General features: G+C 45.1%; 2 protein-coding genes and 1 long non-coding RNA gene across 15 annotated transcripts in view; 1 reads left to right on the forward strand and 2 right to left on the reverse strand.

Moving 5' to 3' along the window:
- Window positions 1-6,201: 6,201 nt before the first annotated feature.
- Window positions 6,202-14,999, reverse strand: ZNF436 (zinc finger protein 436). 3 transcript variants are annotated; one of them, XM_086328018.1, is made up of 4 exons: window positions 14,860-14,999; window positions 13,458-13,550; window positions 12,544-12,670; window positions 6,202-9,926 (listed from the first exon to the last, which is right to left on the reverse strand). In XM_086328018.1, the coding sequence occupies exons 2-4, from the start codon at window positions 13,488-13,490 to the stop codon at window positions 8,674-8,676; spliced, it is 1,413 nt and encodes a 470-aa protein (XP_086184144.1). In that variant the 5' UTR covers window positions 13,491-13,550; window positions 14,860-14,999; the 3' UTR covers window positions 6,202-8,673. The 3 variants fall into 3 exon arrangements, with proteins under 3 accessions (XP_086184144.1, XP_086184164.1, XP_086184154.1); XM_086328038.1 differs by lacking the exon at window positions 13,458-13,550 and having other exon boundaries at window positions 14,860-14,998; XM_086328028.1 differs by lacking the exon at window positions 14,860-14,999 and having other exon boundaries at window positions 12,544-12,750; window positions 13,458-13,788.
- On the forward strand, window positions 13,976-21,293 carry LOC147377364 (uncharacterized). Of its 9 annotated transcripts, none has more exons than XR_015137399.1 (7): window positions 13,976-15,017; window positions 15,508-15,701; window positions 16,473-16,582; window positions 18,358-18,670; window positions 19,371-19,419; window positions 20,484-20,615; window positions 20,936-21,293. It is a non-coding gene; the product is annotated as an uncharacterized LOC147377364 (long non-coding RNA). The 9 variants fall into 9 exon arrangements; XR_015137406.1 differs by having other exon boundaries at window positions 14,038-15,017; window positions 16,523-16,582; XR_015137408.1 differs by having other exon boundaries at window positions 14,408-14,630.
- The window catches only part of TCEA3 (transcription elongation factor A3), a 51,781-nt gene continuing 46,642 nt past the window's right edge, over window positions 17,453-22,591 (reverse strand). For 2 of the 3 annotated variants that reach the window (XM_086328104.1, XM_086328064.1), the window contains one exon: window positions 18,887-22,241. The gene's annotated coding sequence lies outside the window, so the exon portion shown is untranslated. Of the gene's footprint in view, window positions 22,242-22,591 lie in introns of all 3 variants that reach the window. The other variant, XM_086328084.1, reaches the window with a different exon arrangement.

The following is a 22,591-nucleotide window of genomic DNA, read 5'->3' on the forward strand; positions in this document are numbered from 1 at the left end:
GGTCCAATTTTAGAGTGATGAACACTCAGTCTTTGGAGGAATTTAACGTATTTGTTCTGCTTAGCCACAGCAGAATTCCCTGGAGAGTCACCACCAGGACCTTGGTGCATCTTTGCACTGACACTGAACTCTGCAGCTGGTAAAGAGATTGGGAAGGCGGTGGTAGCAGCTTCCACCTAAATTCAAGAAATCAAATTCTAGGAGACTGTTGAACATAATATTTGGTCCATTGACTTCTGATTATTTTATCTGATATTATCTGTCTGCTTCCCTATGAGCAGACAGAAGAGTTATATGTGGCAAATCGTCTAGGAAGTGTTACTATAAGCTTTTAACTGAATCCAGTAGAATCCTAAGTATTATTACCCGTATTCCAATATGCAAGTTAAATATACTGTTACACAAATCAGATTCAACAGGGATTGTGAGTCCTGCTCCCTAGGTATAACTTCTGTTTTAAGAGTGCAATAAAATATTAAGAATTGATTACAAATAGACAATAATGTGTATAGCTAAAGTTTCATTACCCTTAAGTTAAAATATCCATTAGAGGGACTTCCCTGGTGGTCCAGTGATTAAGCCTCCAAGCTCCCAATGGAGTGGGGCTTGGGTTCAATCCCTGGTGGGGGAACTAAGATCCTACAGGCCGCATGGCACAGCCAAAAAATTAAAAAAGAAAAATAGGAAAAAATATCCATTAGAATAAGCGGGAAAGTGCTCTGAAATTATCATTAATACTAATAATAATATGTTTGCATAAAGTTTTTACATTTACAAAGAGTTTCAAGTAGAGTATCTCACTAGATATCTACTACATTTGAACATCTTGAACGTATGGCCTTTGCCCTGTGACGCTCCTCTCCTGATTCTCTGTGTGTTCTGTAATACTCCTCTCCTCTGCCCATCATTGCATATGGGTGCTCCCTGGATTCCATCTTTGATGCTGTTCTCACACTCTTATCAAGGCCACCCCAGTCACGTGCATGGTTTTCACTATTCGTTTCCATACTCACTATTCTCATTTTTTTTAATTTAAAAAAAATTATTTATTTTTGGCTGTGCTGAGTCTTCATTGCTGTGCTCAGACTTTCTCTAGCTGTGTCGAGCAGGGGCTACTCTCTAGCTTTGGTACATGGGTTTCTAATTGCGGTGGCTTCCCTTGTTATGGAGTATGGGCTCTAGAACGTGCAGTCTTCAGTAATTGCAACCCCCAGGCTCAGTGGTTGTGGCACACAGGTTCAGTTGCCCCACGGAATGTGAGATCTTCCCAGCCCACAGATCGAACCAGTGTCCCCTGCGTTGCAAGGTGGATTCTTGACCACTGGACCACCAGGGAAACTCCATCACTATGCCTACTTACCTTCCTGCCCCTTTTGGGTCCTAAGCTCTGAACTCATATTCTCAGCTACCTGCTGGGCATGTGAGTGTGTTTGGATGTTAAGAGGCTCTTTGAACTCCATGACTAGTCTCTAAAAATGGTTTTTATCTCCCATCATGTGCCCTCTTCCTCACTGAGCTCCACCCACCCCAACCTGGTGCTATTCCTCCAGCATGCCAACCACTGCTTCAGCCCCTCACATTTGCTCTTTAGTAAATTAAGAACTTAGAACACTTTCCTCCAGATATCCTGACACCTTCAGAATTCTGTTCTAATGTCACTTTAGAGTGACATTAGACTATCTTGACTATCTTCTCTAAAATAGCAGTCCCTCTTCACTCCACTTCCCTTATTTTTATTTATTGCATTTATTATCACCTGATGTTATGTATGCCTTTGTCCGTCTCCCCCACAGAAGACAAGTTCAATAAGGGCAGAGCCTTCATCTCATTCAGTCCTATACCAAGTATACTGTTGGTGCTCAACAAGTTTTTATTAAATGAATTAACTTCTATCCTTTGTACCCTGACCAGATTTCTCCTCTTTGTGTGCCTGGGTTGCACTCACATCCACTCCATCCAACAAATTACTCACCTCAGAAATCTGGATATCATAGGTTCTGACCCCTAATAGGTCACTGATGGAAACAGCTGTGTGCCTGGAGGTTGGGACTAGGACTTGAGCTAGAGTACAAATGAAAGCTTGCCCCCCTGCTCTTCCTATTCTGGCTTTGTCCTCTTCCAGGAGGGCCCTCATGGTCACCTGTGTGGCTGCAACTCCAGTCTCTGTCCATCTTCCCAAACCAAGGGCTATGGGTACACACATGGAGCTTGGTTTGCCTTCAAGAGAACACACTTGGGGAAGTGGCCTGAAGTGGGCTGTCGGGGAAAAGGAGTCCAAGGTCCTAGACAACTGAAGTTGGTGATCTAGAAGGGGAGGCAGGAGTATGAGCTCTAGATGTCATGTTCCTCTGCTCCCACGGGGAAAGGTACAACTGGAGGAGGGCCCTTTAACATACAGGGCTCAGAAAGATGGCCCTGTTGCTCTGGTATAGTGGCAGTATTGCTGCTGCTGCTAAGTCACTTCAGTCGTATCTGACTCTCTGCAACCCCATAGATGGCAGCCCACCAGGCTCCCCCGTCCCTGGGATTCTCCAGGCAAGAACATTGGAGTGGGTTGCCATTTCCTTCTCCAATGCAGGAAAGTGAAAAGTGAAAGTGAAGTCGCTCAGTGGTGTCCAACTCTTCGCGACCCCATGGACTGCAGCCTACCAGGCTCCTCCATCCATGGGATTTTCCAGGCAAGAGTACTGGAGTGGGTTGCCATTGCCTTCTCTTGGGCTAAAACCCACATTCCAATAGAGTGGATATAACCAAATGAAAGTGAAATCTAGAAAGTGTGCTTCTTTCCTCCCTCGTCTAAAAAACAAAGATTGAGTCTTGTAACTTGAGAACTATCAATACGGAGACTTAGAAAAGGAAATCTTGGGTAAAAATCCTATTAGAACACAGGGCTTCATCAAAATGTGAAACTTTGGTTCTTTGAAAGACGTTAAGGTAATAAAAAGTCAAAGACTGGGAGAAATATTTGCAAATCATGTATTTGATAAAGGAAAGTGAAGTCGCTCAGTCGTGTCCAACTCTTTGCGACTCCATAGACTGTAGCCTACCAGGCTCCTCTGTCCATGGGATTTTCCAGGCAATAGTACTGGAGTGGATTGCCATTTTCTTCTCCAGGGGATGTTCCCAACCCAGGGATCGAACCCAGGTCTCCCACATTGTAGACAAACGCTTTACCACCTGAGCCACCAGGGAAGTCCAGTAACCAAAATATATAAAGAACTCTCAAGAGAGTCAAAACTTACATTAGATTCTTAAAGGAATCTGGATCCTCCTCAAAATATTAACAACTATTGGTTTATAATGCTCAACTTGGAGAATTATCAGCTTGGAGAATTCAGAGGTTGACCAATAGCCAAATGTACAGCTGGGAGTTTAGAATCCTGCCCCAGCTCCCTGTATTGAGAGCTTGCCTTGCAACATTTTACCAAAGTTGCCATAATGTCTAATCCTAGATAACCCTCCAAAGATGACAATGATTCATCAAATACTGACGCTTCAAGAGTAGGTGATTTTATCCTCGTTTTACCTTGGGAGGATCACATAGCCTCTGGGAACCTTTTTTCCTCTTGCATGAGGCCCCCCCGGATATGCAATGACAGAATACCTCCCGTTTCTACAGACTTTCTTTTATGAGTGGCTTGTGTGGTGAAAAATCAGAAGTGAAGTCACCAGTCCTGCTAAAGGGAATGAAATTGATACATCAACTCCTTTCATTTATCCAAGACATGTTTTTTTGCCTCCCTATTCTCAGTCAAACATTTGCTAGGGACTGAAGATACAATGGTGAGCAAAACACAGTGATTTCTTGGAGGATATAAAAATCTAGTGGAGGAGACAAAGAAGTAAACGGTCATTTACAAAACAGGAATAAAGTGCTTTGACTGGGATAAACCCAGGGAACACTGAACAGGAACACCTGATTCAGTCTTGTGGGATCAGGAAAGGTTCTCTGGAACAAGCTAGGCATGGAGACCTGAAGGATGAGAAGTTGATCAGAAGAGTGGAGAGAAAGAGATGCAGCTTGGAGAGTGCTGCAAGTGCAGGGAAAGTGCAGAGAATAGAAGCTCAGGAGGGCAGCAGAGGCCAGATCTTGTTCACTTCCTCACACATCACACGCTGTGCCACTGGCAATGGAAAGCATGAGAAAGTTTTGCACAGAAGAATGGCAAGAATGGGTTTGCCCTTCAGAAAGATCATTCTAGCTGCAGCTAGGGAGAATAGTTGGAAGGGGGTTGAAAATAGAGAGGACCCATTAAGAGGTTGTTTCAGTAAGCAGGATGTAGCTTGGGGATGGTCTAAATAATTGCAACTAATATTTTAAGCTCTATTATTTCATTTAATCTTTGCAATTCTATGAGGTAGGTATAATTACCCACCACTTTACAGATGGGAAATCCAAGGAACAGAGAAGCTAAGTAACTTGCCCAAGGTTTCATGATAAGTGAGGGCAATAGAGAAAGCAGGTAGATAGATTTGAGAAATATTTAAGAGGTGGCAAGGTAATGACTGGAAGACTAATTATGCAACTGATTTTCATGATTGCTGTTGGAAGGGTGGCTTAAGGAGTAGTTTTCAAATATGAAATATAAGTTTCTAGCATGGATGACTAGACCATGACTGAGTTTGGAAGTACAGAAGTAGCAGGTGAAAGGTGATGATGGTGATAGAACAAAGTGGTAGATTCAGTTTCAGGTCTGCCTGGGTAATTTCCAAGTGATGTCTACAAGGCAGCCCAAGGGGATGCTATGAAATTCAAAGTGAGATTTTGATATCAGCCTCGGTCTCTCCCAAAGGGAAAAACAAAAGCACCTTTGAAGAAGGTAAAAATGATACAGACTTTGCATATGAACCATTTAGGAAAACAGATAAATACAATGAGATTCACCATGACACCATTTTAGGTCATTACAGGGTAATTTTCTTCAATCCGTTTTACCCCTCAGTTGTTTTTCACTAACAACCTTTTTATCTTGAAGTCTCCTAGAGATAAGGAGGTCCCAGTCGGCTGCTCCTCTGCTGTACAGAGATGGGTATCTAACCAATGCTTCAAAGAGTAAGTTTCTCCTGAGGCACAGGAACTCCTTTTTTGCAGGAACACTAACCTTTGAAACACTATGAAACCATTTAACAAATTATCATTTCAATGGACTCAGTGGAGTCCTAATGGCCTGGAAGCACAGCCCTAACCAAGGGCTAGCCACCTAGAGAAAATTCAGGGAAGGAAATCTGCCTCTATTAGAATAATGGTAAAATATTAATATATTAAATACCCTGAAGGAGAAGTGCCAGGTCAATTTCTCCACCATTTTCCTTGAACTTTCCTTTCCAGAAATAAAAAATGCTGAACATGTAGGAAGGAGAAAAAAAGTTTTAAGAAATGTTTATGCCAACTGCCTCCATGGAGATCCAGTGGTTAGATTCTGAGCTTTCACTGCCAAGGGCACAGGTTTCATCCCTGGTTGGGGAAGTAAGATCCCACAAGCCATGTGGCACAGCCCCCCATCACCCCCCACCCCCAAAAAGTCTGATAATTTATAAAATCTCTTTCCAGTCTTGGCTATAGGGTAAATTAAAAATTTTCTTTCATATTTGTATTTTCCCCCAGTTTAAAGCACTTCTACTCCCTACCTCTGTCTAAATTGGTCTTCCATTAAAAAAAAAAAGGCTTCCCAAGATAAAATTACTTGTAAGAAATTTGAAGATTGTGGCCACAAAATACCAGAAAATAATCACTGCCTTAGGCACACTGTGAAATTTTGTCATGAATTGAGAGTCTCTGACTATTTTTAAGACATCTCTCTGTTCTGGGATCCTAATACTAATTTAGTAGAAACTGTTTTAGTATTAACAGATACCCAAAAATATCTCCTTCAAGCAATATGGCCTCCCCTCATTTTTTTCCTTTTTTTTTTTTTTTTGCTTTTGTTTTCCTTCCCCAAAGTTAATGAGTTACCCATACCAAATATTTCCATGTTGCTTTGTCATCAGCCTAATCTTCACAGGAAATGTCTAGGTTTTTGCATCTCCCCCAAATATGGCAATATCCAAAAGGCTGACCAATATGTGAAGACACTTCCCAGATTCCCACAAGAACATCTGTACAAAGGCATCAATATAAAAAACCAATTGTGCCCAATTTTAATGAATCTGATGAAAAGCTGTTTTGTGAATTGGTGCTGAATTACTAAAATAATTCTTCACTTTTTGATTTTAAAAATTTTACTTTTAATTACAGAATATTGTTAGAATACAGATGTAGACAGACACTAATATAACTGTGACCAATACCAGAAGGAAAACTGTGCTACATACTTAACTTGTTCACTCACTCTCCACAATCATAGAAAACAGGCACAATGTGTTCAGGGTATGTGCAGAAGCAGCCAGAGACTTGGGAGCAGAAGGCATGCAGAAAGCTTTAGCAAAGAGAGACTGATGCATAACTTTACACAGAGTTCAGTGCAGCAAATGGGCAACAACTGGCAGGAAGAGAGGATAGAGCTGGTCTGGCCCTCTGCCCTTTTAACTTCCCAACTGGAGTGTACATGTCTGGGGAGAAGGCTGGGGCACTTAGAAGCCAAGAGCAGCAGAAGGAACAGGTTGGGGGTAAGGCAGGAGAATAGGGAAAGAAAAGCGGGTAAAATACAGTTAGGTCATGGAGATGATGTCTTCTCTGGCCACTCTGAAGCTAATGCCCCTAGCAGCTCACAGAAACAACAGGAGAATTTTGATATTCATTAAAACCATCAGCAACACTGATATGGGAAAAAGACATGTTTGAGTTTAGTCATCAAGAACATGTAAGTCATTCAACAATTAAAATATGAATACCCACAGCTAGATTTCGTATAGAACAAAGAACATGCTCCCTGCCCGATTCTGTATTTAAATAGGAGTGCCAACAGAAAGACATCTACTTTGTGGAGTATTTCACTGTTACTTCTGAGGTTGTGTTATTGCAAAGGATGCAGACCCACAGGGCGGTGGGTCACAGGAAATCACTATAGTACACTACCCAAGAAAGACCACTGGCTCTTTTAACACCAAGTCCCAAAGAGTTATGGCACAAGTTTTTCAAATGTTACAACACTCACAATAAAGCACAGCATTTGGGGCAGACTCAAAAAAAAATATTCCTTACTCTAGCCCCCATTCCTGGACATCAATTCCCTCCCACCCCCACCCCCAAATGCTTGGATAAGCATCAACATTCGGGATATTTCTTAATTCCTATTTGAGCTCAGATAAGGAGAACTGACATTACTGGGCTTAAATTGGGTCAACGCTGACATAAACCACTTAAATTTGTAAGCTGAGAGAATGGAAATACATTCCTATCTAGGTTTATTAATTCCTTGTGACTAGGGCAAAGAGAAAGTCATTCAGTCTGAGACTAGGACAATCAACCTATTTGGTAATTATCTCCAACAGACTAATACATATAAACAAGTGCTTGGTTCTGTACAGATCTTTCAGGAGAGTGCACACAAGAGCACTAGTGTTTAAATTTTTTTCATAAAGAATGAACAAAAGGACATTTCTCACATTAGAGTTATGTCAGTTTTTCTGTCACATGATCAACATCACCCAAGAGCATGCTAATTCAGTGTGAATTCAGTTTCTGCTATTGGAAAAACATCAAGAATACACATTTCACTGTACATACACATGCCCTTATGCAAGCTAAGATAAACACTGGGATGTGGCCCTTATCAAATCCTAGAGTTAGCAGTATAGGGAGACTTGATCTTATAGGGTAGAGGTGAAAGAACACAGAAACGACCTGATTCCTTGGGAAGGAACTCTATGCTTCCTACCCCAGTCAATTCCACTTGCTCCTTACACTCCACCATCACTTATGGTCCTAGCTTTCCTTGAAGATATTTTCCCTACAATATTCCCTACAGTGATCCCCAAAGAAAATACATAAATTCTGATCAATGGCAATAACAACAGTGGGCATCTCTTGCTAAAATCACCACTGTTGATGAGTCCTTGGTCCCCAAATCTGTGTCTCATTTTTCCTTTCAATCTGAATCTTCAGTTAGCTTTCACAAAGAGGAAAGCTTTAAAAAAAGTTAATTAGAAACAATGAGGAGAAAAGCAATGATCATTGCCTTCACCGTGCAGAATCCTGCTCTCAGGAAGATAGAAAGATACAAATGCATGAGCAACTCAAGGAGAAAGCCCTTTGAAGGGAAGATGTGTGATATGATGGTGAGTGAATAGGTGTGGCAATTCAGGTAAAGTCTCTGGTTGTTTTGTTCCAAAGCAGCTGTGACCACCCTATCACAGTTCAACATTTCTCCTAGTATAGCTCTTTGGGTCAAGGATGGGAGAAATTACTTTGAAAGATTTACTCCATTTCCAGGCCTGAGCATTTACCAGCATTTATCACCTGGTCTTCAGATTTCCAGTTATTTGTGAGGCTGATTTTGATGAAATAATTCGTTAGTATTGGATGAATACAAATCACTATTTTGGAAAAGGGAATAATATTCCCAAAGCCATGGGTCAGAATTTCAAGTGGCTTGTCTTCTGTGATGTTTTAAATGGTGACCCACAGCAAAGAAATTCAGTACAGTAAGAGAAGCTTCAGTCTTGAGAGAGCTCTTTGATATCAAATACAATTGTACCTTCAAATGAATCATTTCCCAGTCGTAATTACAGGACTTAGTCAGTGTGCACTCTCTTATGTTTAATAAGAGCTGAGCTCCGGCTGAAACTCTTCTCACATTCTGTGCATTCATAAGGCTTTTCTCCCGTATGAACTCTTTGATGTGTGATGAGGTTGGAGCTCTGGGTGAATCCTTTTCCACACTGCACACACTCATAGGGTTTCTCTCCTGTGTGGGTTCTCTGGTGTTTAATCAGGTCCGACCTTTCACCAAAGCTTCGCCAACACTCGTTGCACTCATAGGGCTTCTCTCCAGTGTGAATTTTCTGGTGTGTGATTAGGTGAGAGCTCCGGCTGAAGCTTTTCCCACAGGCATTACATTCATATGGCTTTTCCCCAGTGTGGGTTCTCTGGTGCTGAACCAAGTGTGAGATGCGGCTGAAATTCTCCCCACATTCATTACAGTGGTACGGCTTTTCCCCCGTGTGGGCTCTGCGATGGCGCACGAGGTCAGAGTTCTGACTGAAATTCTTCCCACACTCATCACACTTGTAGGGTCTCTCCCCGGTGTGGACACGATAGTGTTTGATGAGATCAGATCTCTCACTGAAGCCTCGCCCGCATTCGTTACATTCATAAGGCTTCTCACCTGTGTGGGTCCTCTGGTGCTGAGCTAGGTGAGAGCTCCGGCTGAAGCTTTTCCCACACTCCTCACACTCGTAGGGTTTTTCCCCACTGTGGGTCCTTTGGTGCTGGATGAGGTGAGACAGCCGGCAAAAACTCTTCCCACACTCGTTACATTTGTGAGGCTTTTCTCCAGTGTGGATTGTCTGATGCTGAATGAGGTGAGAGCTTCTTCCAAAACTTTTCCCACATTCATTACAGTCATAGGGCCTCTCCCCAGTGTGTGTTCTTTGATGTTGAATAAGGTGGGAACTTCGACTGAAGCCCTTCCCACATTCATAACACTTATAGGGTCTGTCACCCGTGTGGGTTTTCTGATGCCGATTAAGGTCTGAGATCTGACTAAAGGCCTTTCCACAATGAGAACATATATGATATCGGATGCTTGTGTGGACTTCTTTGTGGACAAGCAGATCTGTGACTTGTTGGAGAGGATAGCTTACCCACTCTTCTGCCGTTAAATCTCCCCATTGTCTTTCTGATCTATCCCTGTTGTCAAAGGCCTCTTCACTTTCAGGATTTTCCTCAGTATTTCCAACAGGTCTTTCAGATGCAGTCTCAAATTCTACATCTTCACTAATCTCTTGCTTTGGATTCACCTCGTTTTCACTCCTGATTTCAAAATCTGTAATAAAGGGTAAAGAATATTATTGGTAAACACACACAAAAATGATCTACTGTGGGGTGGGCACTGTGCTAAGTTCTTTATGTGAATTACCTCAACCACACTGAGCACCAGACATCATGATGCTGCTGCTGCTGCTGCTAAGTCGCTTCAGTCGTGTCCAACTCTGTGCGGCCCCATAGACGGCAGCCCACTAGGCTCCCCATCCCTGGGATTCTCCAGGCAAGAACACTGGAGTGGGTTGCCAATTCCTTCTCCAATGCGTGAAAGTGAAAAGTGAAAGTGAAGTCGCTCAGTCGTGTCTGACTCTTTGCGACCCCATGGACTGCAGCCTACCAGGCTCCTCCATCCATGGGATTTTCCAGGCAAGAGTACTGGAGTGGGGTGCCATTGCCTTCTCCAGACATCATGATGATTTCCACTTTATGAATGAGAAATCCAAGGTCCACAGAAGTGGTTCACAAAAGGTTATACAGTAGTAAATGGTGAAGCTAAGATACAAATCCAGGTGTCTGATAAAAGTTAATGCTTTGTATCACTACAGTTAATGGTTCTTTATTCAAAGTATATATGTTTCTGGTGTTTCAAAAGAAGAAAACCAGAAATAGGAAATATAAAAGATTCTAGGGACTTCCCTAGTGGTCCAGTGGCCAAGACTTCAAGCTCCTAATGCAGGGGGCCAGGGTTCGATCCCTGGTCAGGGAACTAGATCCCACATGCTGTAACTAAAACCGTGTGCCACAACTAAGCCCCAGCACAGCCAGATAAATCAACATATATATAAAAGAAATAGAAAAGACTCTAAATTAGAGCTTCTAAAAGCCAAGAGCCTAGATATTTTACATGTGAACGCGTGTGTGTGTGTATTGTATGTTCTTAACTTGTCTTCATCATTAGCATTATTTAATATCTACTAAGCACCTACTAGGGGAAAAAAATGGACTTACTGGGTTAGCATTGGAGAAAAACAGATTTTTATCAATCTATATCAAGTCTCACTCGACAGGAAAAATGACTGCCAAATGTTACTTGCTACTTTTCAGTGGCTTTTTTTTTTTTTTTTTGGTACTTTTTTTTTCCTGCCTCACCATGCAGCTTTTTGGGATCTTAGTTCCCTGATCAGGAATTGAACTCACACCCTCTGCATTGGAAGAACACAGTCTTAAGCACTGGACTGCCAGGGAAGTCTCCCTCACTGGCCTTTTAATGCAAACAGAAGTGAGACAGTTGGAGAAGGCAAAAAAGATGCCTGGCTCAGAATACTCTTGGCATTGACTAGGTAAAAACTTTAAAAGAAAATCAAAATACACAAAGTCACTATGTATAAGAAACTTTCTACCAGTCACTGCTTTTCCAAGTTGTGTCTCTTGGTACACTTTTTAGAAAGAGGTTACTAGGTATTCTGGGGAAAAAAGGTCCATGGATAAATTAGTTTGGTAAATGGTGCTTACAACATCCTCTTCTCAGAAATCCAAAATGCCCTGATACCAGATTATAGGTTCTGAGGAGTCTGAAGGTAAAGAAGTCTTGTAAACATTATTTAACCTATTCCCAAACTTATTTGGGCAAGAAACTTGTTTGTTTTTTTTTTTGGTGCTTCCATGTTTCCATCTTTCTAACAAGCATTCCTTGGGCTGGACAACTGACATATACATTCACATTTCTTTAAGATTCTCATTTCTTGTTTTTGTTGGAATAAGTGGAATACCTGGGTTCCTGACTACATCAGATCTGGGTAGATAGCGTCATTTATAGTTGCATTTCTAAAGGAAGGATCCAAGAAAGTTGAGACATCAGAGAGAGTCCAGGTTAAATAGGAAACCCTTCAGAGTTGCCATTTGTTTGTTAAAAGTTATGGGGATAAAGCTTTCAGAAAAAGAAATAATCCTAATGAATGGCAGATAACTTAGTGAACCATACATGGTTGCGAACTTCTGTCAAGTCCTAACAGGAGACAAAGTGAGTCAAAAGACTGTTCGGCTCAAGAACAGTTTATTCTAGTTGCACCCAGACAAAAGGGTATCTCAGAGAAAAGACAGGTTTGCAGGCCATTAAAAAAAATTAGCTTCCCTCTTTAATAGAATTTGTGATCTCATTTAGTTCAGGATTCTCTTGGAACAGCATCTGACACACTCAAAATCTATGATCAACTCTGAAACATCTCTAGACAAGTACCTACTCTGGATAAATAAAGGACCTGAGGCAAAGCTAGGGCTCTGAAGCCAAAACAAACACAAAAAGGTGGCTTTTGCCCTCCTGTCAACCTCGGTCAGCACCCCTTCATCTTCTAGTAAAAACACCATTTACAGGGGCATTTATAACCTGGCAAGTACCATTATGTCAGACCTGTTTGGTCAGTGATCTGTACAAACAGGCTGGAGAATGGCAAATGATTCAGGGCGCAAGAAATCTGAGTGTTTCTAAAATGTGCAGAAACAATCTTTCATCCTAGACAATATGACCTTGATATTCCCTCACTCAAAGATCTGCCTGAGGGCTCAGCCCACGCCAAAATCTAATTAGGTGCTTTAAAAGTCAAGTAACTAGTTTGTGTTGAAAGAGCTAAGGCATTTTTGATAGTCTCAAAAAACGTGGGGTGGAGAAAGAGAATTCTTACCTAATGAGACAACATTTCCATAATTCTCCTGCATAACATCCCTGTAAATGTCCCTTTGTGTAGGGTCCAGAGGTCTCCATTCTTCACGGGTGAGGTACATGGCCATATCTTCAAATGTCACAGGTGCCTGAAATCACACATTGCTTCCTCAATACTGGGTATCTAGGAAGTTAGTACCAATTTTTCTTCTTGAAATGAGAGACATGGCTGGAATTGTTGAGAAGGCAAAAGGCATTAGGTCTGATATGTAGAGTCCAAAGGAGAAATAAGTAAGCAACAAAGAGATGTGGTTCAGGAGAGAGCAATTTATGAGCAGATTGCTTTGGTCCCATGGCCGGATACCCCTGCCCTCCTCTTAACAGTACTCTTCTCAGAACACATCGAGCATCTACATCATTCCATACCTTTACCTACAACGCTCCCCTTTTCTTGGAATATCTTCCTTGGACTAGTGAAATCCTACTATTCCTTAAAACCCTGTTCCAGCACCAGCTGTTCGTCAGTCCCCACCCCTCGCCCATTCCGCCGCTCTGCTCCACTCCTCCTCCCACACCTCAGAGAGAATACTCCCACTTCTTGGTTCCCACAGCACCTTGCTCCTACAGAAAATAGTGCTTTTATCACGCTAGTTTCATGGCTAACCGGATGCATCTGTCTTCCTACAGATTGTGAGCAAACAGGGAGGGCACGTTCCATCCATCTTTGTCTCCCTAGTATTGAAAGGCAAACAGCAGGTGTTCAATAAATGCTTGTTTGTGGCTATACGGTCCTGATACTGGGTCTCTGGAGGCAGAATGGCCAAGCAAGCGAATTACTAATCCCAGGGAATTTCCCACAGGGATTTGCAGAGCAAAGAAACGCGGGGACGAGGTGGTTAAGCACAGGCAGGGTCCAAGAAGCCACCCCCGGCTTACCTGGGACCCAGCCATGAGCAGGGTGGCTGCCATCTCGGGCTCAAGGATTCGCCTCCCAGGAGAGAGAGCAGGAAAAGCAGCTAGCAGACAGCGCTATAGGAGGCGAAAAGCAGGGCGTGAGGCACAGAAACAGGCCCTGCCCACTCCCCAGGGCTGGAGTTCTGGCCGCCCAGGCGGGTGGGGAGGGCCCTGAACCCGGGCCGGGTCACTCTCCTCCCTGACCCTCGAGCGCGACCCGCCCTCTGTGTCTCCGACGCCAAGGGGTGGAGGCTGCCAGAATTTAATAAGACAACCCCCTGGCTCGGTCCCTCCCGGACCCGGGGGTCAAGCCGATGTTCTCTCAGGGAGGAGGCTCTCAGCCCAGCCCACAGAACGCCTCTGCTCCTCCATGTCGAGGCTGGGCCCTTTCCGGCAGCTGCCTCGGCCAATCAGCGAGCGAAGCTCCCAAAGCGCTCTGCCAATTAGATGCCGAGTATTAGGCCCGCCTCTCGTAGCCCGGCAGAGCCCCTTTAGCGCGCCTGCGCCCGTCCCCATGGCCTGTCGGGAGTTGGAGTTCCATTCTGTCGTACAAAGGCCAGTCAAGAGGCCAAAAGCCACACGGAGGGAAAGAACAAAAGGGTGAAGAAAAAAATCGCGTCCTCCTAGCCAGGGCGGAGTATCTTTCACTTTCTTCTCTTGGAGAGCGCAGTCGGATTAAGCCAGAGAGGTTGCCCTGCTTCTCCTCACACCCCTAGAAGTTTATCTTGAGTCGAGCTTAAATTAAGCTTAACTGCGACATCGAGCCTAATATAAGTGCTAGCCTGTGCTGGGTTCCTCTGGAATTAGCTCTCATCTGACGACCCCGGCCTGAGAGGAAAGCAGCAGCCGCCCACTCCCCAGGGGAGACTCGGCGGCCGCGCTGGAACTTTGAGCTCCACCCACGCACTACATCTCCCAGCAGCCACCGCGGCATTCTCACACTGCTGCGCAGACTACAACTCCCAGGAGACACCGCGCAGCCCTTCCGTAGGAGACAGAGGTCCGCGGCAGGGCCCGGCTGGGACTCGGCTCTATCGCTGTTAACCCTGTAGGGGTGTCCGACCGCGTCCTTCTAAAACGGGCTCCCCTTGAGGGGCCGGCTGAGTTGCGCCTAGCGGAGGGGAGGCAAAAGCCGAAGCGAAATCAGAAGAGAGGGTGGGTTATAGGGCGCGTAAGGTGGAGCGAGCCGGGCCCCGGGGTTCGGAAAGTCTGTCCTTATTATCCCTGAGGGCTTGCCTGCTAAAAGAGTTCCTGGCAGCCTCCCGCGTCGATGGGATCGTGGGCCTCTAATGGCTTAAGCCCAGCGGGCTCTCAGGATGTTAACAGCCCCTGACCGACTGAAGGCAGGAAGCCGAAAACCCGAATTGGGAACCAACAGACTCACCTCCTGGCCAGCAAAAGATGCGTTAGGTCTCCGGCTTCAAAAGATCCAAGAGGCCTCAAAACAGATTTCAAATCCTCAGGCAGAGTTCTCTTGAGACTGCAGACGTTTGGAAAGATTCTAGGAATCAGCGGCAGATCCTGGATATCTTAGATCTGCAGGTAGATCTCGAATCCGTAGACATGCAGGCAAAGCCCAGAGATGGTAGGCGGTTCCCAAAGACTCACAGAATTCCCGAAACATCAGACTCTGAGGCAGCTCAGAGAAACCACAGGCTCCTAGGCAGATCTCCGAGACCACAGCAGCTAGCCAAGAAATACCACCAGCAGCTAAGCTGCATTCAACTGGAGCTCTTCCGAACGGAAGGACTTTCAGCCTTCCCTTTCCCCAGCCAGGATGAGAATATGAGACAATGGAAGCGGAGCACTAGGGAGAGCAGGCATTCTGCGCGAAGGAGAGCTCCGAGCTCGCTGTAGCCTTGGAGAGGGAAGTGATGGAAAAAGAATATAGCAGCTTATTAGGGACTCCCACCCTCTTCAAGTTATAAATATCCCCAGAACCTTGGCCACGTGCCCAGAAGCCTGTTGTCTCTAACTGTACAGGAGACTTCTCTGCCTGGGCTGGGAAAGGGGCTTTTCTTTTGTTTTGCAGATATGTCCATCCACCAAGTGACTTGAATTTTTTTCATCAAACGTGACTCTAGGCTACGCTTTTATTAGTGAGTGTTCTGTTCCCAGTGCCCAGTTATTTATGGTTAATTAATCAAGTGTTTAAAAAGAACTCAGGACCCTACCCAGCCAGGAGGCAGACTCTCCCACTCCCCACTCTACATTGCCAACTGTGAGGTAAGAAATTTTTTAGATACCACAGAATTGTACCATCCCTCCCCCATCTAAAATTAATATGGGAACCACACACACACACACACACACACACAATAGAATTGTAGAGGATCCCCAAGAGGCGGTGTCCTGAGTGGGAAGTGTGTGGGCATCAAGGTCAGACAGACCTAGGTTGGAATCCAGGCTGTGTATCCTTTGGAAAGTCATTTAATCGCTCCAGGCCCACTTCCCTTTCTGGTGAAATTGGGTAGTCTGTACCTAAGGTGGTGGTGAGCAGTAAGATGATTTAAAGCATTCCATACAGAGAAAGCACTCAGATGATCGTTGATATTACTATTAATCCTGCCTTTGGTGGCAGGAGAGACTTTCAGAAAGCCTGTGGATATTTTCACTGGCTTAGAACATCTGGGAAGTCAAAGTGGCTGGATAGCTTTGGAGATCTGCTGGTAACCTTACTATCCAGAGTGTTTCAGTGAAAATCCAGAGGGAGCTGGCAGTTGAGTCAGTCTGTTGAGTTCAAGAGAACTGGTGTATTGAGCCAAGTAGAGCAGAAGTATTTGGGGCTACCAAAAACCCAGCCAGGTGAGGCATCACGCTCCCAGGGAAAGCTCTGGGACAAGGGAGAGAGATCAGCTCAGAGTTTGCAGGTTTCTAACTGGGGCGAAGGTGAGGTGAGTGCCCGAGCCCCTCAGCTCAGTGGGGCTCCCTTTTCATCCCTTCTCTGACAGATTGCTTTGTAAACTTTCTTAGGCCTTTTCTTTCCCCTTGTTCCAGAGCTTTAAGTCCTTCTTTGTCCTCTCGCCGCCGTTTCTTTTATTCCTCAGGCCTGCCTGGGGGCAGGACGACTCTCCAAGCCCAGCTTGGCTGCTTGCCTCCTCCTATGAGTAAGTGCTTTTCTCTTTTTTCACCTGGGACCCTCCAGAGGGTTGAGAAGAAGGGGGGCTGAGAGTGGACGGAAAGCATGAGTGCATTTGGTGGGGAAGAGGGGGAGGAAAGACACTGGGTGAGGGGTTTCCTGTTGCAGCCTTCAGCTGGACTCTGAGGGTTGGGGTCACTGGAGAAGGAGGTGGCTTCCTGCCCCATTGTTAGGACTTCATTGTTTTCTTGAATACTACTGTGGGTGGGTTTTCAGTAACTAACTTGGAAAGCTGTGTTCCCATTTTTCAGCATACAATCAGCACCTACTGTGTGCAGAGGCAGCAGCACAGCCTGCCACTGGAGGAGGGGGCCAGGTGAACAGTTTCATCAGGGTCTCCAATTTAGGCTTTTGACAATGTCTCCAAATGGGGTTTTACATTATGTCACATCCACTGACCAATTTGATCAAAGAGCCTCCTTACATATCCTGAAGCTTGTTTCTTATTAACAGACTGCTGTGCCTACTAAGCACTATAAATTGTTATATCTTAATAAGTCTTGTATATATAATATAATGTATAAGTACAATATATGATATTTATATAAATATATAATACGAGGAATGATGCTAAGGCTGAAACTCCAGTACTTTGGCCACCTCATGCGAAGAGTTGACTCATTGGAAAAGACTCTGATGCTGGGAGGGATTGGGGGCAGGAGGAGAAAGGGACGACAGAGGATGAGATGGCTGGATGGCATAACTGACTCGATGGACATGAGTCTGAGTGAACTCCGGGAGTTGGTGATGGACAGGGAGGCCTGGTGTGCTGCGATTCATGGGGTCACAGAGAGTCGGACACGACTGAGCGACTGAACTGAACTGATAATACAAAATATTATATTTCTTATGCTTTAATAAATCATGTTTATTAATATTAATGTATCTTAATAAATCATATAATTATCTGTGAGCGGCACAATTATAATTTTTTGTATTTGGAAGTATTCATTTGCTAGACCTTGAAAAAGATGCCTCAATATTTGTGATCTTGTTGTCTCTTCATTTTGAAATATACCAAGAACATTAAAAAAATAAAAATCAGTGATCCAAAATCCTCTTTACCCCTGCTTGGAGCAGAGATGAAGATGTCCTCATCTTAGCACAAGGAGCTGGGAGCGTGGGGAACACACTGAGTTACAGACGGTCACTTCAGTCCAGATGCGAGAGCACTCTGATGAGCTAACTAGTCTGCTCCAAACAGGGGCGGACTCAGAGCTTGGGGAGGTGGGTAGGGGAGGAGTCTTCACAGAGGAGGCGACAGAGCTGGCTCGCAGAGACCGTAGGAGTCTTGGAGGTGGAGAACAAGGGGAGGGAAAGCATTCCAGTCTTCCAGAACAGCATGTGCGCAGTCAGGGAGGCGTGAAAGGACAGAGCGTGTTTCAGAATGGTCAGGATTGGGTATGGTTGGAGGGAAGAACGTGGGGGTGGAGTGGCAGGGGAGGAAGCAGAGCAGGCACGGTCTCTTATGTCCCTTTGCCCGCCCGCCTACCTGCCTCTGGCTCTGAGTGTGGGTCAGCAGTGCTGGTGACAAGGTGCAGATGGGGTGGGGGGTGGCCTGGGGTGAGAAGAGCAGATTGACTCTGCAGGAGGAGAGGGGGGAGGCGGGGACTGGGAAGCTCTTTCTGACCTCATGCATTTCAGTTGGTTTTCTCCTGAGAGTGTCACTACTTTGAAAAAATGTAAACAGTTGCATTAAAAATGTGCCACAGGCTTATTTAGTACTGTTTCCTCTATTGACAGGCATCAGGCCTGATTCCACATTTACAGTGTATCTGTCCTATATCAGCTTGGCGCTGGGAGATAGGACACTGCCCGTCAGTGACTGCAAGGCTGCCGTGAGGATTACATGTGAGAACGGCTGCAAAGCGCAGGGGCCCAGAGGAGGGCCCTGGCACCCAGTGGCCACGATGGTCATGGGAGAGGCAAACGCAGCACAGACGCTGTCTCAGGTGAAACCGTGCTTCAGAGTGACTCAGAGTATGCGTGGGGCCCCGAGCTCAAGGCCAGATTCTGTCTCCTACAAGCAGATCACTCTCTGAACCTGGATTTCTCGGTCTGTAAAACCAGTATAATAATACAGTACATAGAGACATAAAGTAGAATAGGGCTTGCCAGGGACTTAGGGAAGGAGGAAATGGGGAATTGTTTAATAGGTACAGAAGTTTAGTTTTGCGAAACGAAAAGTTGTGGAGATCGGCTGAGCAACAGTGTGGATGTTCTTGGCATTGCTGGACTGTATGCACACTTAAGAATGGTGAAGATGGCTAAGTTTTTGTTACGTGTATTTCCCCGCAATTTTAATTTTGTTGTTTTTGCGCACAACTTCATTTAAAACCCACCAGTTCTCAACCCACAAGTTTTAAACAAAACAGTATAATAATAGTAACCTAGTTCAGGGGGGTCTGAGGGTTAGTTGAGACAATATAAAGTACCGCCCTCCCACCCCCCGCCCCATACTCATACCAATAGCTGATACTCACTAACTGGGTGCTTTGTGTCAGGTGTGATTCTAATGAATGCTCACAACAACCCTATGAGCTCAGTGTTATTATTTCCATCATTTTACAAATGAAGGATGAAGGCATGACGTTTACATAATGTGCCCAAGATACTCAGCTAGTAAATGCTCAATAATTAATAAATAATATTGACACTGTCATACAAAGAAATTATCTTTGTCATGGTAGAATGCTGTGTAAAAATTAATAGCATTTCATGGTACTGTAGAAGTTCTGAGGAACCCTATCTTTCAGCCAGGGGATCAGAGAAGACTTCATAGAAGACATGAGCCTCGAAGAAAGCGTAAGATTTGGACTGGGATGGGGGTGGGGTCAAAATAGGCAGCCACAGTTGGGAAGGTCCGTCAGGTTTGCAAGAACAGGACGAATACCTCCCTTAGGCTGGCTATATCATAAGAGGCAGCAAGGGGAGAAGATAAACCACTAAAGACAGGCAGGAACTTTTAAAGTCAGACCAAGGACAGCTGGTGAAAATCCACTGAAAATGACTGAGGGAATGATGCTTAGAGCCATGCATGGCTCGTGCAGGTAAGGTAGGGGGTGTATTTTTATTTTTATGGCCATACTGCACAGCCTGTGGGATCTTAGTTCCCTCTCCAGGGATCAAACCTGTGCCCCCTGCATTGGAAGCTCGGAGTCTTAACCTCTGACTGCCAGGAAGTCCAGGTAGGGAGTGTTTTGAGTTGGGAGTATTTTGAGTCAAGTATGAGGCCTTTGCATCAATCCAAAAAAAAAAAAAAAAACCACCTGAGAGAAAATGTTGATGGTGGCAGTGGACAGAAGGATTGGGCAAGGGAGACTCTAGAACTGATAACTGATAAGATGAAGAGGACAAGGGGAGAGGGTCAAAGATGGGTCTAAGTAAGGAAATAGTTGACAAACAGACAAGACAGGATTGAAGAAAGAGAAGATGTGAACTCAGTTTGTGACGGACTAGACTGAGAGGGCCAGTGGGGTACTTAGAGGAGAAACCAGATAGGCGCTTGGAGACTTAAGTCTCAAGCTCAAAAAAAAAGAAAAAACCAGACCCCCAGATCTAAGACCGAATTTGGTAGTCTGGATAAGACTAAGGCTTTTCTATAGGATTTCAGGTTTCTGTAACGCCTGAAATCATCTAAACTGATTGTAGGATCTTGACTGTGGTTTTCAAGGTCTTTTGGCCCTAGCATTCCTGGTGAGACTGTTGCTTCTGTCTCCCCTAAGGCCATCCTTTCCCCAACACCGCCTGCCTCCCCCCCCAACCACCCCTCGGAAAGGTAGCATTCTCTGCCCCTAGGAAGCCTTCGGGGGAGGTAGAATTAATACTGACTCCCTTGCAGCTCACACTCTCTTCATCTTTGAAATTAGGGAGGGCATGGATTAAACCACGTGTTCCCGACAACAGTGAATGCAAAGCCCACGTGATAAAGAGCACAGCTTGACCAGTGTGGCTGGAGCACCGTGGGTCAGGGAGAGGCCGAGGCAGCACTGCAGGACCCGGTAGGCTCTGCCACAAGCAGTGGGAAAACATGGAGGGCTGTAAAGGGGGCTGATGGAGAGGGGGGCTGCAACGTGATCAGATTTGCAGTTTCAAAAAGCCTATTCTGGTCAGTGCCGTGGAGAGCGTGAATTGGAGGGGGTCCCGAGTGGATACAGGAAGACTGGCTGGGAAGGTCCTGATGCCTGCTGACCGACAGTCTGAGGCCTATTCATGCTTTTCTGTGTCCTCTCGTGAACGTAGATGTGAACTGCATAGATGTGGGAACTGGAGACGACTTGTTCTTCTGCTGTTTACTCTGACTCATCTCCTTTGTAAACAGGTTATTCAGGGTGGAGATTCAGTTTTGTGTTCTTTGCTTTGCTGTAAATCCCTGTGACAGCAGAAGCACAATGGATATTCAGATGGAGAAGTGAATACTGAAGATCGCCCAGGCTGCCATCTTTAAATAGCCCCAAAGTAGCATTTATTGACATTATTATATCAGTAGTGGTTGATATTTTGTTCTGCATTTGTTGTTGTTGTTGTTGAATCCATTTGGGGAGGGGTCCTTATTTTCCCAATGGGAGCCTTGACCAGGTGATTTCTGTGTCCTTTCGACATACTTCCATCATCCATCGAGTATTCCCTTGCCTTCTATTTTTTTTTAATTATGTATTAAAACAATTTATGTATTTTTATTTTTGGCTGCACTTTGTTACTCTGCTCAGTCATTCTCTAGTTGTGGTGAGCAGGGGCTTCTCTTTGTTGTGCCTCGTGGGCTTTACTTTCGGAGGGTGGGGGCTCCTCTCTAGTTGCGGTGTGCGGGGTTCTCCTTGCGGTGGCTTCTCTTGTTGCAGGGCCCCAGCTCTAGGGCTCCTGGGCTTCAGTAGCTGGGCGCATGGGCTCAATAGTTGTGGCGCACAGGCTCAGTTGCTCCATGGCCTGTGGAGTCTTCCCAAATCAGGGATCAAACCTAAGGGATCGAACCCATGTCTTTTGCATTGGCAGGCAAGTTCTTTACCACTGAGCCATGATGGAAGCCCTCTGCTTTTGATTTCTAGACATTTGGAGGGAGGCTTAAGATATTGCAGAGAAAAGTCTAGATATCTCAACCATGACTACTCAAAGCGTGGTTTGTGGATCAGCAGCATTGGAATCACCTGGGAGCTTATTGGAAATGAAAAAAATCTCAGGCCCCACCCCAGACCCACTGAATCAGAATATCTGCATTTTAACATGATCCTCAGGGGATTCCCACCCTTATTACAGCTGAAGAAGTACCTGGGTATCTTAAACAACGTCCCTCTGCCTTCCTGCAGGTAATATTCATACCTCAGGCATGTATCACATGCCATCATCCCATCTGGTATGGAGTCTGTGCCTGTGGGTCTCTTTCCCTGCCAGGCTGAGGGTTCCTGGAAGGTAGGGGCAGAGCACTGTGTCTGCCCCTGCATCTCTCATAGCCTCGAGCACAATGACAGGAAGCAGAAGGCCAGAGTTTCAGTCTTGGATTTGATATTTGTGAGCTTTGGGTATTGTATCTTCTGTGAGTGAGTTTTCCATCTTCCCAAAGGACCCATCCTACATCTGACTGCTAAAAAGCTGGAGATGGTGGCGGGTTTCTGTAGTTTATTTACAGGCTTCATCTATAGGAAGAGGCGGTTGGATAGAAAGAGGAAAGTTATCACAAATTCCAGAGTGGATGATGCCAGGGCACATAAGAAACGTGAGCTGAAGTTACCCCAAAAACCTGCCCTAAGAGTGAGCCCCAAGGCAGATGGAAATGCTGTGAAGCAGGCACTAGGCCCACTCCCACTTTTAACGAGTAAGTAAATGACTCAGAGAGGTTAAGGGACTTGCCCAAGCTCCCAGGAGTTCACAAGCTCCTGCGTGCTCAGTTGTTAAGTCATGTCCTACTTTTTGCGACCCCAGGGACTAGAGCCCGCCAAGCTCCTCTGACAATGGGATTCTCCAGGCAAGAATACTGGAGTGGACT

Source organism: Bos grunniens, chromosome 2, assembly GCF_055505025.1.
Source record: "Bos grunniens cultivar Pamir isolate PY7600 chromosome 2, Bosgru_T2T1.0, whole genome shotgun sequence".
Lineage (NCBI taxonomy): Eukaryota > Metazoa > Chordata > Mammalia > Artiodactyla > Bovidae > Bos > Bos grunniens.

What these genes read in the sequence shown, in the direction of transcription:
- ZNF436 (XM_086328018.1), bottom strand. Translation starts at nt 13,490, where the DNA reads ATGGCAGCCACCCTGCTCATGGCTGGGTCCCAG. An exon ending in TGCTCATGGCTGGGTCCCAG is followed by an intron (nt 12,671 to 13,457) that starts GTAAGCCGGGGG and finishes GTGTGATTTCAG; the next exon opens with GCACCTGTGACATTTGAAGA. An exon ending in TGGAAATGTTGTCTCATTAG is followed by an intron (nt 9,927 to 12,543) that starts GTAAGAATTCTC and finishes CCTTTATTACAG; the next exon opens with ATTTTGAAATCAGGAGTGAA.